Genomic DNA, 13,338 nt, shown 5'->3' with positions numbered 1-13,338 from the left:
TGAACCCCTGAAACTATTGCCCTGAGATTATCTTTAAACCTTAAACCAAAAAAAATATCCTGAAGTCTTCTTGAAACCAAACAATGGCTTAGCTTAACTGGTAAAGAATATCTGCCTTGAGCATGTGCTCTTTTAAGAACTATCTATATGGGATCAAATTGACAACAGCAACTTGCAAGATTAGATAGGAAATTTAGGAGGCAGTGCGTTTATGTTAGTGGGAGAGAAACAATTCAGAAAAGGAGGGTGACAATGGTTGCACAACTTGAAGAATGTAATCAGTGTCACTGAATTGCTCATGTAGAAATTGTTGAATTGGTGTTTGTTCTGCTGTGTGTATTCCCAACAACAATAACAACAAAATAAAATAAAGTTTTTAAGTGTCTTAGCAGACCCAAGGGGAGAAAAATTTCTTAACCTATTATACCCCAGATCTCTGCCCAATTTCAAAAAAGAACCAGGTGGACATAGTGGACACATTCTGTATAGAGCCTTCTGTTATGGGGACTAGGATATATGGCAGGAGGGACCCAGGGAAGGAGTTGGGCAGGTGGGTGGAGAAGGACATGTCTAGATGAGGAGCTGTGAGCAGTGGGATTTGGAGGCTCAACTTTAACACCTGTGCCCTTGTTCCCCTCAGAGGTCTGTCTTTCAAGGTAGTCACCTGTGATGCCAACAAGAATGTGAACACATGGAAAAGGTGGAGAGAGGAAGCTTTGCCCTCTCTCTCTGCATCTGAGGCAGGACAGTTTGTGGCATATGAATATGAGGAGAAATTACAGATGGATCTCCCTGAGTGGGGGAATCTTTGTCTTCCAGCCTTGGGTTTATTAAGTCTGGACAGTTGACCTTTGGGGACCAAAAGAATATTCCTAAATATAACTGTTACAAGGCAAGGCTTCCCAGCATGGGACTAAGACCTGCCTAGGTTCTTGCCATCTTCTGACCAAGAAAAAACGAGGAGAGGCTCAGAGGTTCCACACGAAGAAAGGTTTATTAGGGACAGACAGAAAGTAAAAGGCTCGGGAGGGAGAGAGGGAGAGGGGTTTGCACCTACGTTAGCCTCCAGTCTCTCAGTGAACAAAAGATTTTTTAGGGCTTATAAAAGTTTTTAGATGGGAAAAAGGCATTATCTTTACTCATTAGATGGGAGGATATTTCTAAGGAGAAGGAGAGGGATTATGAAAAACAAGTGCACGCACAGTTAGAATTCAGTCAAGATGGACTTCCTGGCAGAGGTTGCTGGAACCAAGATGGAGTCTGTCACAAGGCTGCCAGGATGTTGAACAGGACTTATTATGGGATGTTGTGCATGCGTGATGCCTCTGGATCTTGCTTTAAGCCCTGGCGAGGGGTCCCTGTTTATGTTTGTCACATGTGGTAGGTCATTCATATGCCACGTTGATCTATTTGGGTTACCTGGTGAGGCCTTAAAAAACAACTCAGAAGGATTATCATTAATTTATAGCTGGTCAAGCACAAAGGGCCTTGAAAAATAACCCCTTAACTTGTCTAAGCACCTAGTTTATTAATCACGAGTAGTTTTCCGGTGCCAGCATCAAAAGTTATATAGTGGTCTGCACTTAGGTTTAGATTCAGAGGCTATTTAATTATACCTGGTCAAGCACACAGGACCTTGCAATGTAGCCCTCCTTTAATTCAGCCAGCCCAATCTCTTCTGTGTCTCATAATCTGTTGCTGTCGAGTCGATTCCAACTCGTAGTGACTCTATAGGACAGGGTAGAATTGCCCCACAGGGTTTTCAAGGCTGCAAATCTTTACAGAAGCAAACTGCCACATCTTTCTGCCGTGGAGAGGCTGGTAGATTTGAACTACCAACCTTTTGGTTAGCAGCTGAGCTCTTAAAGACTGTGTCACCAGAGCTCCATAATCTAAATATAGTTACTATGTTTCACTATGGAATGTTCTCACTAGGTAGCCACTTGGTGAAGAGGACCAGGGTGGACAGAGTGGACACATTCATAGTGGAACATTGTTGTCACTAGTCATAAACTTCAGTTTGAGTTTATTTTTCTCCTCTCTAAATGGCACTCAAATCTTTGTTGACTTCTCATTTGTTTGACTGGGGTGTATGGCTATGAACTGACAAAAAGCTGTCCCATCCGTCTTTCATTATCAATCATAGTCTTTCTGTTTTGGCAGGTGAAGAACCATCTCTGGGGGCTGCAGAAGGAACATTTATGAAGGCATTACAAGCCCGGAAGAAGAACACCAGCACTGAGCTCACTATTGAGCCAGAAGCTGCATCCTCAGACAGAAGTAGTGTCAACTTGTCAACTGTCCTGAATGAGCCTCTAGGCTTTAATGATGAAAGTGATGTTATTAGTGCACTAAATTATGTATTGCCTTATTTCTCGGAGGGAAATCTAGAACACATAGAAATGACATTATTACCATTCATTAAACTGCTTTTTTCCAAGGTACAAGATAGAGAAAAGGCCCTGAGTGATTTGCAGAACAACACAGGGAATCCCCCTCTTAAGCCTAAAAACAACAATGCAACTTACAGAAGTAAATTGAGGAAGCTCTATTTTCTGGAGAATTTGTTAGATGCAGAAATTCAAGAAAAAATTGATGAGGTTAAAAAGAAGGAAAAAGCTGCCATGCTTACGTATCCCAACTTTTTAGATGCCATATTTAAACGCCAAATCTTTCAAAAGAAATTGGAAACTGCTCAACCCTGGGAAAACCACCTGGCAAACATCCACAGAACAGGTGTCGGGAAAAGGCCGCAAAGGGTGAGCAGAGACTTCAAGAGGCCAAGGGGCATAAAGAAAAGGCACTTCAAAGGAATGGATTATCTGAACATCAAGAGGAAACAAGGGGCCAAGCCATTTATGGAGAACACGCCCAAAGCAAGAAGGCCCCTAAGGCCACTCTCAAAGAAGGTGGACCGACTTCTCGAGGTGCGGAGGCAAAGGAAGGTAGGGGGAGTCTCCTTCAACACAGAGCCTTCATCCAGCAAGGAGCATAAGGCAGCAGTCTCTTCTTCCCTGAAACAATACTCCATGGGCAGGCCTTCTACCTCTCCTCCTTCAAAAGCCCCACCTGAGGTTAGAATCCTTTCAAAAGACTTGTCCTACACCTTTTTTGTCTTAGAAGAGGCAAATGCTAGAGTTAAAAATATAAAAGAGACTCCTAAATCAGTATCACATTCCAGAAAAAATTACATCTACCATAAATCTCGCTCTCGTTTGGTTCACAGGAGACCAAAGGCCAAAACGAGTCGAAGGTTCAGAAAGGTCCGTAAACTGATGCTTAGAAATAGACCTCCTTCCTCTGCAGTGAGGAGCCTCATAAATTCCCCTCCTCGAGAGGCTTTTTCATCTTCAGGAGAACTGAGTTCTCCAGAAAATCCTTTTCAAGAATGGTTTCCTTTTTCAGGGCCATCTGCAAAAAACATTACTGTACACAATGCTACTATGCTAGGTGAGACTACCCCTGAAATCACTGCCCATAAGGATCCTTCCACTGCAGATTCTGTTGTGACTGCAGACAACTTCATGGCATCTGTTAAACAAACAAATGAAACACAATGGGAATACCAGAACATGGGCCCTGACTTACCCTCCAAGCCCCATGGCTCCTCTCTCCCATTGCTCTCATCCCCAGGGGATCAATTTGAAACTCAGCTAAACCAGCAGCTACAGTCCCTCATCCCCAACAAGGATGTGAGGAGGCTCATTGCTCATGTTATGCGGACACTGAAACTGGACTGCTCAGAGCCCCAGGTACAACTGGCCTGTGCCAAGCTCCTCTCCAGAACAGGCCTCCTAATGAAGCTTCTCAGTGAGCAGCAAGAAGTTAAGGTGTCCAAGGCAGACTGGGATACAGACCAATGGAAAACCGAGAACTACATCAACGAGAGCACCGAAGTCCACAGTGAGCAAAAAGAGCAGGAGTCAAGTGAGGTGAGGAAACTCCAGAAACATGAGGCCCAGGCTTTTCCATCAGAGTTCAGGACATGCCTTTAGAGTATCAAAGCTCCTACTCCGTATCTCATCTTGGCCAAGTAACTTGGGCCAAGAAAATCATCTCCCACTCTTCCTACTGTAGAGGAGAAAGAAGACTTAATACACAAATTGTACAAGAAGAGTGCCTAATAGTAAGATTATTCGATTTCGTATGTTCTTTATGAACCTATAAGCTAGATTCACCTGGAAGAATTGGGTTTTGAAACTGAATAGTTAGCTTTTATCCTTTTCTTCTCTTTGTTCTCCAGAAAAATTTTTTTTCCTTCCTATTTTTTAGCTCACAAAAGAAGTTCCAGGATATGGATATAACCACAAACTCATCTTGGCGATATCTGTGACTGTGGTAGTGATGATTTTAATTTTCTGCCTTATTGAGGTAAGGACAACAATTATTTCAAGTTTCCAGAATATATTTTGTCTTTATAATAAACTCAAAAGCCACAAACTGAAAATTAAAGCCACTTTCCCACCTGCTGCTACTTGATACTCCTCTTCAGTCACTAGGACTGGGATGTGCTTGGTTCTTTTATTACAAAGAGTATTCCAGGGACTTTGAAAGGAGCCCTACTCCCAGGAGATCTTGGTGGAGTTGAAACCAAAATAGCAAGCCATTAGACTATTTTGAGAAGCTAAATTTAAGAAGGCCAGAGTTGACATGATTGGAAAATTTCTTCAACCCAAAACTGTGGCAGTGATTGGATGTAGGTACCAGTCACTTTCATTCAATCCCCGATTTCTTTCCCTGTTGGTTCAAATGATGAGAAAAAGAAAATGTCCACTCTTAGGGAGTGATCAATCAACCTTGGGAGAAAGGACCAACAAAAGGATAAAAGGGTTACCTTGTAGATTCCTCAGATTTACTCAGCATCTTTTTTCTCCAGAGAGTAAACTAAAAAAAAATAAAAGAACTCTCACCATCGAGTAGATTCCGAATCATAGAGACTGTATAGGCATTGTCTAAATAGGCTCAGTTAAAATGTTGCAGTAAGCAGTTTGGTTCTTCTTGCTCTTTGTTCAATTATATAATGGTTTATTAATTTCCTGGCAGACAGCTGCTAGCATATTTAACAAGCTGACAACTTAACCGTACCCTGCCAATTCACTCTAATTTCCCCATTCACCTTTTCTACTGTTGGAGCAGCCTTACGTTCCAGCCCCTCACCCTACCCCAGCCGCACGTGTTCATTCCTACTTTTGTCTGTGCCTTTACCCCTTGAAAATTCCCTTAATTCACTCTGTCTGTTGAAGTCCTATGAATCTGTCGAATGCCAACACAAGTCCATCTTTCTTCACAAAGCCTTCCCTGAACTCTTCAGTCCTGCAGGCTCTGGTTCATTTGTGAGATGTGTTGCCATTCCTTGGGGGCCAAAGAGAGACATTTGCCTTCTCCAGAGAAGTTAAAATTATGGTAAACAATTTTTAAAAAGATGGCCCCTCAGGAGGGAAATTTTAAGATCAACACATAATGGAGCAGAGCAGAGATATGTAAAGACCAGATGGCTTCCTGATCTATCTGAAGAAAAATAGGTTTGTTAGCAGGAGGGTTGGTCAGTTCCTTGTAGAAAAGGCAAGGAACAGGTCAACCTGGGCAGTGCCCATCCTAACATTGCACAAAAGTAGGGATGGAGCCTGGGGCAGCAGATGTGAAGTGTCAGGGCCACGAGCAGGACTGTGCTTGAGGGAGAGATGGATGGATGAGGCTCCCTCAGATCTTTCCATGAAACCCTGGATTCAGTTGGTTCCTTATGTTCTATTCTGTTCTCACCAAGTAGCCTTCTGATTGTTCTTTAGTGCACACACAGGCCTGTCTCCTCAGAGACACAAATCCCTAATCCTGTAGGCACAGAAGTCCTGTCTGTGGAACAGATGTCTTTCTCACTGTCAAGTCATAATTTGGCATTCTGATTTTTGGTCAGTCCTGAAATATTGATAGGGTGAGATTGCCCCAAAAGGAAGAAGCTGGTTCTCTTTTGGTGGCGACAGAGTCTGATTTCTAAGCCAGGGAGGCTGGGGACCAGCATGGGGTCAGTTTGCCAAGACATCTGGGAAGACAGTCATTGGCCATTGCCCAGACAGTTCCCTCTGCTTCTCCAAGCAGCCTGTGGGTTTTTCCTTTTTAGACATTTCTGTAAATGCTGTGCTGCTTTTAATTCCTATGTTCAGTTTAGCCTTACATTTGTATTCATTTCTGTGTTCTCCTTGTATCCTCTCCCCACTTAGATCATAAGATTTATGAGGACTGAAACCATGGAGTGTTTTACAAATAGTAGACAATAATGGTGCTCAAGGGAAGAAAGATAAGGAGTTATAACAATTCCACAATGAGAAATAATACAACCTAATACTTATTTTGAAATGGCAGACAGAGCCCAGTAATAGACAGACCCATGTATTCTTAACACTTTCGAAATGTCAACTTTTAAAGTTCCAGTCAGTGGGGGGAAGTGCGTGCATGGTGGTAGAATAGTGGCCTAACTATTGGGGGAAGGGGGGATAACGGCAGGTCCATATTTCTCACTTTAAAGAGACATAAACCAAAACCCAGTGCCATTGAGTCAATTCCGAGTCATGGCGACCCCATATTTCAGTAAATGTAAAAAAAGAAACCATAAAAGTATTAGAAGGAAATAGAAGCCATATTTTTATTGTCTTGTGGTGGGAAAGAGCTTTCTAAGCCTGATACCACAGGCAGAAAGCTTTGATACATTTGACTACCGTTAGCAAATTTAGGGAGTCCCGGGGTGGTGCTGGACTATTAACCAAAAGGTTGGCAGGTCACACCCACCCAGGGGTGCCTTGGTAGTAAGGCCTGGTGATCTGCTTCTGAAAGATCACAGCCTTGAAAACCCTATGGAGCAGTTCTGTTCTGCACACATGGAGTCGTCATGAGTGGGAATCAACTTGAAGGCATCTAACAACAAAACAACAAATTTAGCGTTGATTTAAATGTGAAGCATTGGACTACATATATGTCTGACACAGAACTCTTGGAGAAAGATATTATGATCCCTCCTCTACAGATGAAGAAGACCAAATTAAGGCCCCAGGGGCAAAACCAAAAGCAGAACTGATAGTCGCCTGACTACAAAGTCTGTTCTGTTTTGCCTCCTTGAAGACAAAAACAAGTGCCAGCTATTTGAAGCCTAGGGATACAATGGAAAGCGTTGAAAGGATTGATATGTTGGATATAAGAGGAGCTTTTATAAATAAACGAGACGAAGACAAAGAATCCAGGGGAAAAGGGGGCAAGGGCTGGGAAGAGCAGGAGGTGCTTGCACTCTTGGAATCACGTCTGTCACCCTGTCCTCATGGCGTATGGGGTGTGTTTCTTGTTAAGGAGGCTTTTGCCACCTCACGGTACAAAGATAACCCAAACCCGGTGCTGTCAAGTCGATTCCGGGTCATAGCAACCCTATAGGACAGAGTAGAACTGCCCCATAGAGCTTCCAACGAGTGCCCGGAGGATTCAAACTGCTGACCTTTGGTTACCATCCACAGCACTTAACCACTATGCCTCCTGGGTTTCTGGGTATAAAGATTAAAAAAAAAAAAAAATTTTTTTATTTTTATAGTGTCCTGTATTTTCTTCTATTACTTTTATAACGTTGTGTTATATGTTATATGTTCTAGTCCACGTGGAATTTATTTTGTTTGCTTGGTTTTGCTATGGTTGAGGTAGAGAATCTTTTTTCTCCCTATGTGAATCTCCAATTGTTTTACAATCTCCTATTGAATGGTTCCTTTTCCCATGCTGATCCAAAATACTGCCTTTGTCTGGACTCTGTGCTGTCCCACTGATTCACTTCTATTTTCCTGTACTGGTATCGCCTAGTTAATTCTAATTGCTGTACAACATAATTTGATATTTGGTAGGGCAAGCTCCTGCTCTTTGATCTTTTTCATCCTTTTCAAGCTGTCGTTGCATATTTTCTCTACCAAATGTCGCCTGGTCAGTTTTGTAAAAAAAAAAAAAAGCTATGTTGGCATTAGAATGGAATTGCATTGAATTTGTAAATTAATTTGAGGAGAACTGGCGTCTTTACAATGTTGAGACTTCCTTTCTAAGAACGTGGTATCTCATTCCACATAATCAGTTCTTCTTAATGTCCTTCAGAAGAATTTTAGTGTTTTCTTCACAGAGGTCCCTTTCACATCTTTTGTTTATTCCTAGGTACTTTATACATTTTTATTGCTATTGTGGATGAAATCCTTCTTCCATTACATTTTCTAGTTGGTTATTAGTGGTACATAGGAAAACTATTGAGGTTTTTGTGATTTTGTATCTAGCCACCTCACTAAATCCTAACATTACCTGTACCTTTTTTTTTTTTTTTATTGCTATCGAGTCGATTCCGACTCATAGTGACCCTATAGTACAGAGTAGAACTGCTCCATAGGGTTTCCAAGGCTGTAAATCTTTGTGGAAGTTTACTGCCACATCTTTCTCCTGCGGAGTGGCTGGTGGGTTTGAATGACCAACCTTTCATTTAGCAGCCCAGCGCTTAAGCACTGTACCATCGGGGCTCCTTCTGATTTCTCATATTACTTTCAAAATTTTTAGTTGATCTTTTGTGCTTTTTAGGCTGCCCATCTGTTATGGATTGAATTGTGTCCCCCCAAAATGTGTATCAATATGGCTAGGCCATGATTCCCAGTACTGTGTGATTGCCCAGCATTTTGTCATCTGATGTGATTTTCCTATGTGCTGTAAAACCTACCTCTATGATGTTAATGAGGTGGGATTAGAGGCAGTTATGTTAATGAAGGAGGATTCAAATCTACAAGATTAGATTGTATTTTAAGTCAATTTCTTTTGAGATATGAAAGAGAGAAGTGAGGAGGTAGACAGGGAAGCCTCATACCACCAAGAAACAAGAGCCAGGAGAATAACCCATCCTTTGGACCCAGGGTCTCTGCACTGAGAAGCTCCTAGACCAGGGAAGATTGAGGACAAGGACATTGCCTCAGAGCTGACAGAGAAAGAGAGCCTTACTGGGAAGTGGCACCCTGAATTTGGACTTCTATCCTCCTAGACTGTGAGATAATAAAATTCTCTTTGTTAAAACCATCCATTTGTGGTATTTCTCTTACAGTGGCACTAGATAACTAAGACACCATTATTGCACGTGCAAGTAATGATAGTTTTGTTTCTATCTTCCACTACTTACATCCCATTCATTTTTCTTATTGCCTTGATTAGTACCTTCAACAATGTTGAATAGCAGCAGTGGAAACAGGCATCCTTATTCCTAACTTTAAAGCAATGCTCTTGTCTAAGTTTATGGTACATACTTTTATTAAGTTAAAGATATTTCCTTCTTTTCCTACTTTTACGAGTTTTTATTAGGAATTATTTGTTGAGTGTTACCTAAAACCATCGATAAAATACATGAAAAATATATGCAAGATCCTAAACTAGGTACTGTGGAAGAGTAAAGGGGGTGAATGAGGATAGAATCCTTGTGCTCAAAAAGATCATCATCCAGCAGTGGAGGTGAGGGTCAAAATAAATAAAAGGAAGGAATAAAGGTTTGAAGATACCGGTCATTGTGGTGGATAACCACGATCATGCTTTCTTCCAAAACAGATTTATGCTCACCGAGCAACATCAGAGGAAGACAAAGAAGGATCCTCACGGTAAATATTAGTCTAGCAATTTTGTTTTAATGTTTACTATGGTTCAAATAGCTATAACAAAACATTCATAGACTGACAATTTTTAAAAGAGAATTTTAGAACTAGAAGAGAACATAAAAGGAAGAGAACATAGAGGGCCTCTATTTCACTCCCCTCAGTGTTCAGTGAGGAAACTACCAAAGGCAGGAAGAACATACTCACCTTATACTTTGGCTCCAGCAAAATTAACTCCCAGGCCAAGCTGAGCTTGATGGGACTAGCACAGAGGCACCTGCTGTTGCCAGTCCTTTCAGGGGAAGAGCTAGGCTATACCTGTTTCTTCCTGCTGTTGGTGGACATAAAGCTGGGCCAAAGGCCTTCCCTGGAGGCTCTAGGGAAAGGGTAGGGAAGGCCAAATGGTCTTCGGTAAGAAGGCTGTTCTCCTTCCAGGCTGATGGAAGGTAGAGTATATGTGTTTTTCCTCCAAAGTGGCAGGAAAACGTCACTTCTCATCCTGACAGTTGTTAAGCCCCTGCTCTGGATTCCCCTTATCCAAACCTCATAGAATTTTAACTCTAAAGAGTTTCAGACAGTAGCTTGTCTCAGAGAGGGAGAAAGGAAAATATTTTGCTCCATGGTGTCACCACTAGGGGGTGTCAGAAAGAGGATGACTCCTTCCCATGTGGGTACTTCTCCACTGATGACATTGTGCTTGGACTGTGAGCTACACTTTATGTCATGACTCAGTCCATGCAAACTTCATAGAAGTGGCTGCTGATAGAGGCATAAATAGTTTCTAAGCACACTTGGGGTCCCTAGGTGGTGCACTGGGTTACCGCGTGCAGTTCCTACCTGAAAGGTTGGAGGTTTGAGTCCACCTGGAGGCCTCAGAAAAAAGGCCTGGCTATCTACTTCCGAAAAGTCAGCCAGTGAAAACCAATGAAACACAGTTTTACTCTGACACACATGAGGTCATCATGAGTTGGAGTTGACCTGATGACAACATTTTGTTTTTTTAAACTTAATACCCACTATGTACTCTGATATTTTCAATTCTATTCAGGTTTTTTTTAATGCTATTCATGACCTTTAACTTGACTTCACAATCAGTAACCACCTACAGTGACCACTCACTAATCAGTGACCAACCACATAGAGTGTGAAAATCAGTGAGCTAAATAACGTGGCTAGTTAGACTCAGGCATTTATTTGGTGTGATTCGACTTACAGAATAAAGCAGCTAGAAAAACAGAAGCACCTTCTCCTCCACTTACCCCCACTCCCCAGAGAATGAAGCACGAGTCCAAATCTGAAGGGGACTGATGTAAATGTTTCTGGACAGGGCTGCTCACTATGGTTGTGCAGTTGGTTCACTGCACAAAGGTACTTGGCAAAGGAGGTAAGTGGGGCTGAAAATTCTGCCTAGCCTCCATACCAAGCCATGTACAGAGGTCTCCCCAGAGACATCGTGGGGCCCTGTGGACAGACACGGAGAGCCCCTCGAAGTCGAGTATGCATGGAGTTGTTCTCAAACCCCAAGTCTGTAGTGATTTTGCTAGTTGTGATTATGGGTGGAGGTAAACTTTGAGTCCTGCTGAAACGAGAGATAGGTGTTAAGAGGACATGGAAAATGACATGGATCACTAATTGTCTTGTGTGCGTGTTTCCCACCAAGGGGCTTTTTCCGAGGTCTGCTGCACAGGAGATGCCCGTCGGGAAGTGAAAGTCAGGTACATTTGGGGAAGATCCAGTGCTGTGGTGGGAGAAAGCAGGAGAGATTCAGAGTTAATAGTCCCTTTCTCTTTTCTAGGAGGGCTTTTTCTGGAGAAGGCAGCCACTTTGGCTCAGGGATATGTACAGGCCTCTCAGTGACACGCGCAAGAGAAACATGGCACAGAAGCTACACGACAAGGATTCTTTTGATGAGGATGAGGTTTTTAACAAAGATGCCAGGTAAATGATTGGGGACAATTTAAACTTCTTATGTAAAATGAGGAGCTATCAAAAGGGCAGAAACGTAGAATAGAATTTCAAATTCTCATGAACTCCATACTTTCTGGAGCCATGGAGGCTAGATAACCCCCTAAAACTATTACCCTGAGATAATCTTTAAACCTTCAACTAAATATATCACCTAAAGCCTTCTTAAAACCAAACAGTACTTTAGCTTAACTAGTAAAGAATGACTTCCTTGAGCGTTGTGCTCTTTTTTTTTTTTCAGAGCTTCTTTTTTATTTTATGAACTTTTATTGAGCTTCAAGTGAACGTTTACAAATCAAGTCAGACTGTCACATATAAGTTTATATACACCTTACTCCGTACTCCCACTTGCTCTCCCCCTAATGAGTCAGCCCTTTCAGTCTCTCCTTTCGTGACAATTTTGCCAGCTTCCAACTCTCTCTATCCTCCCATCCCCCCTCCAGACAGGAGATGCCAACACAGTCTCAAGTGTCCACCTGATATTATTAGCTCACTCTTCATCAGCATCTCTCTCCCACCCACTGTCCAGTCCCTTTCATGTCTGATGAGTTGTCTTCAGGAATGGTTCCTGTCCTGGACCAACAGAAGGTTTGGGGACCATGACCGCCAGGATTCCTCTAGTCTCAGTCAGACCATTAAGTATGGTCTTTTTATGAGAATTTGGGGTCTGTATCCCACTGATCTCCTGCTCCCTCAGGGGTCCTCTGCTGCGCTCCCTGTCAGGGCAGTCATCGATTGTGGCCGGGCACCAACTAGTTCTTCTGGTCTCAGGATGATGTAGGTCTCTGGTTCATGTGGCCCTTTCTGTCTCTTGGGCTCTTAGTTGTCGTGTGGCCTTGGTGTTCTTCATTTTCCTTTGCTCCAGGTGGGTTGAGACCAATTGATGCATCTTAGATGGCCACTTGTTAGCATTTAAGACCCCAGACGCCACATTTCAAAGTGGGATGCAGAATGATTTCATAATAGAATTATTTTGCCAATTGACTTAGAAGTCCCCGCAAACCATGTTCCCCAGACCCCCGCGCTTGCTCCACTGACCTTTGAAGCATTCCTTTTATCCCGGAAACTTCTTTGCTTTTGGTCCAGTCCAAGTGAGCTGACCTTCCATGTATTGAGTGTTGTCTTTCCCTTCACCTAAAGCAGTTCTTATCTACTGATTAATCAATAAAAAACCCCTCTCCCACCCTCCCTCCCTCCCCTCCTCGTAACCACAAAAGTATGTGTTCTTCTCAGGTTTACTATTTCTCAAGATTTTATAATAGTGGTCTTATACAATATTTGTCCTTTTGCCTCTGACTAGTTTCGCTCAGCATAATGCCTTCCAGGTTCCTCCATGTTATGAAATGTTTCAGAGATTCGTCACTGTTCTTTATCGATGCGTAGTATTCCATTGTGTGAATATACCACAATTTGTTTACCCATTCGTCCGTTGATGGACACCTTGGTTGCTTCCAACTTTTTGCTATTGTAAACAGAGCTGCAATAAACATGGGTGTGCGTATATCTGTTTGTATGAAGGCTCTTGTATCTCTAGGGTATATTCCCAGGAGTGGGATTTCTGGGTTGTATGGTAGTTCTATTTCTAACTGTTTAAGATAACGCCAGATAGATTTCCAAAGTGGTTGTACCATTTTACATTCCCACCAGCAGTGTATGAGAGTTCCAATCTCTCCGCAGCCTCTCCAACATTTATTATTTTGTGTTTTTTGGATTAATGCCAGCCTTGCTGGTGTGAGATGGAATCTCA

General features: G+C 42.4%; 1 protein-coding gene across 1 annotated transcript in view; it reads left to right on the top strand.

The window, feature by feature from the left end:
* Positions 1-12,075, top strand: part of LOC100673505 (leucine-rich repeat-containing protein 37A2-like) — a 47,670-nt gene extending 35,595 nt beyond the window's left edge. Inside the window, exons 9-14 of the mRNA XM_064271454.1 lie at positions 2,164-2,466; positions 2,737-3,932; positions 4,273-4,371; positions 9,583-9,632; positions 11,287-11,341; positions 11,422-12,075. Of these exons, the coding sequence (XP_064127524.1) occupies positions 2,164-2,466; positions 2,737-3,932; positions 4,273-4,371; positions 9,583-9,632; positions 11,287-11,341; positions 11,422-11,568 (1,850 nt within the window). The 3' untranslated portion in view covers positions 11,569-12,075. The remainder of the gene's footprint in view (positions 1-2,163; positions 2,467-2,736; positions 3,933-4,272; positions 4,372-9,582; positions 9,633-11,286; positions 11,342-11,421) is intronic.
* Positions 12,076-13,338: the final 1,263 nt, after the last annotated feature.

This window comes from Loxodonta africana, chromosome 18 (assembly GCF_030014295.1).
Source record: "Loxodonta africana isolate mLoxAfr1 chromosome 18, mLoxAfr1.hap2, whole genome shotgun sequence".
NCBI classification, from domain to species: domain Eukaryota; kingdom Metazoa; phylum Chordata; class Mammalia; order Proboscidea; family Elephantidae; genus Loxodonta; species Loxodonta africana.
Note: the sequence above shows the minus strand (reverse complement) of the source record. Positions and strands in the feature narration are given on the sequence as shown.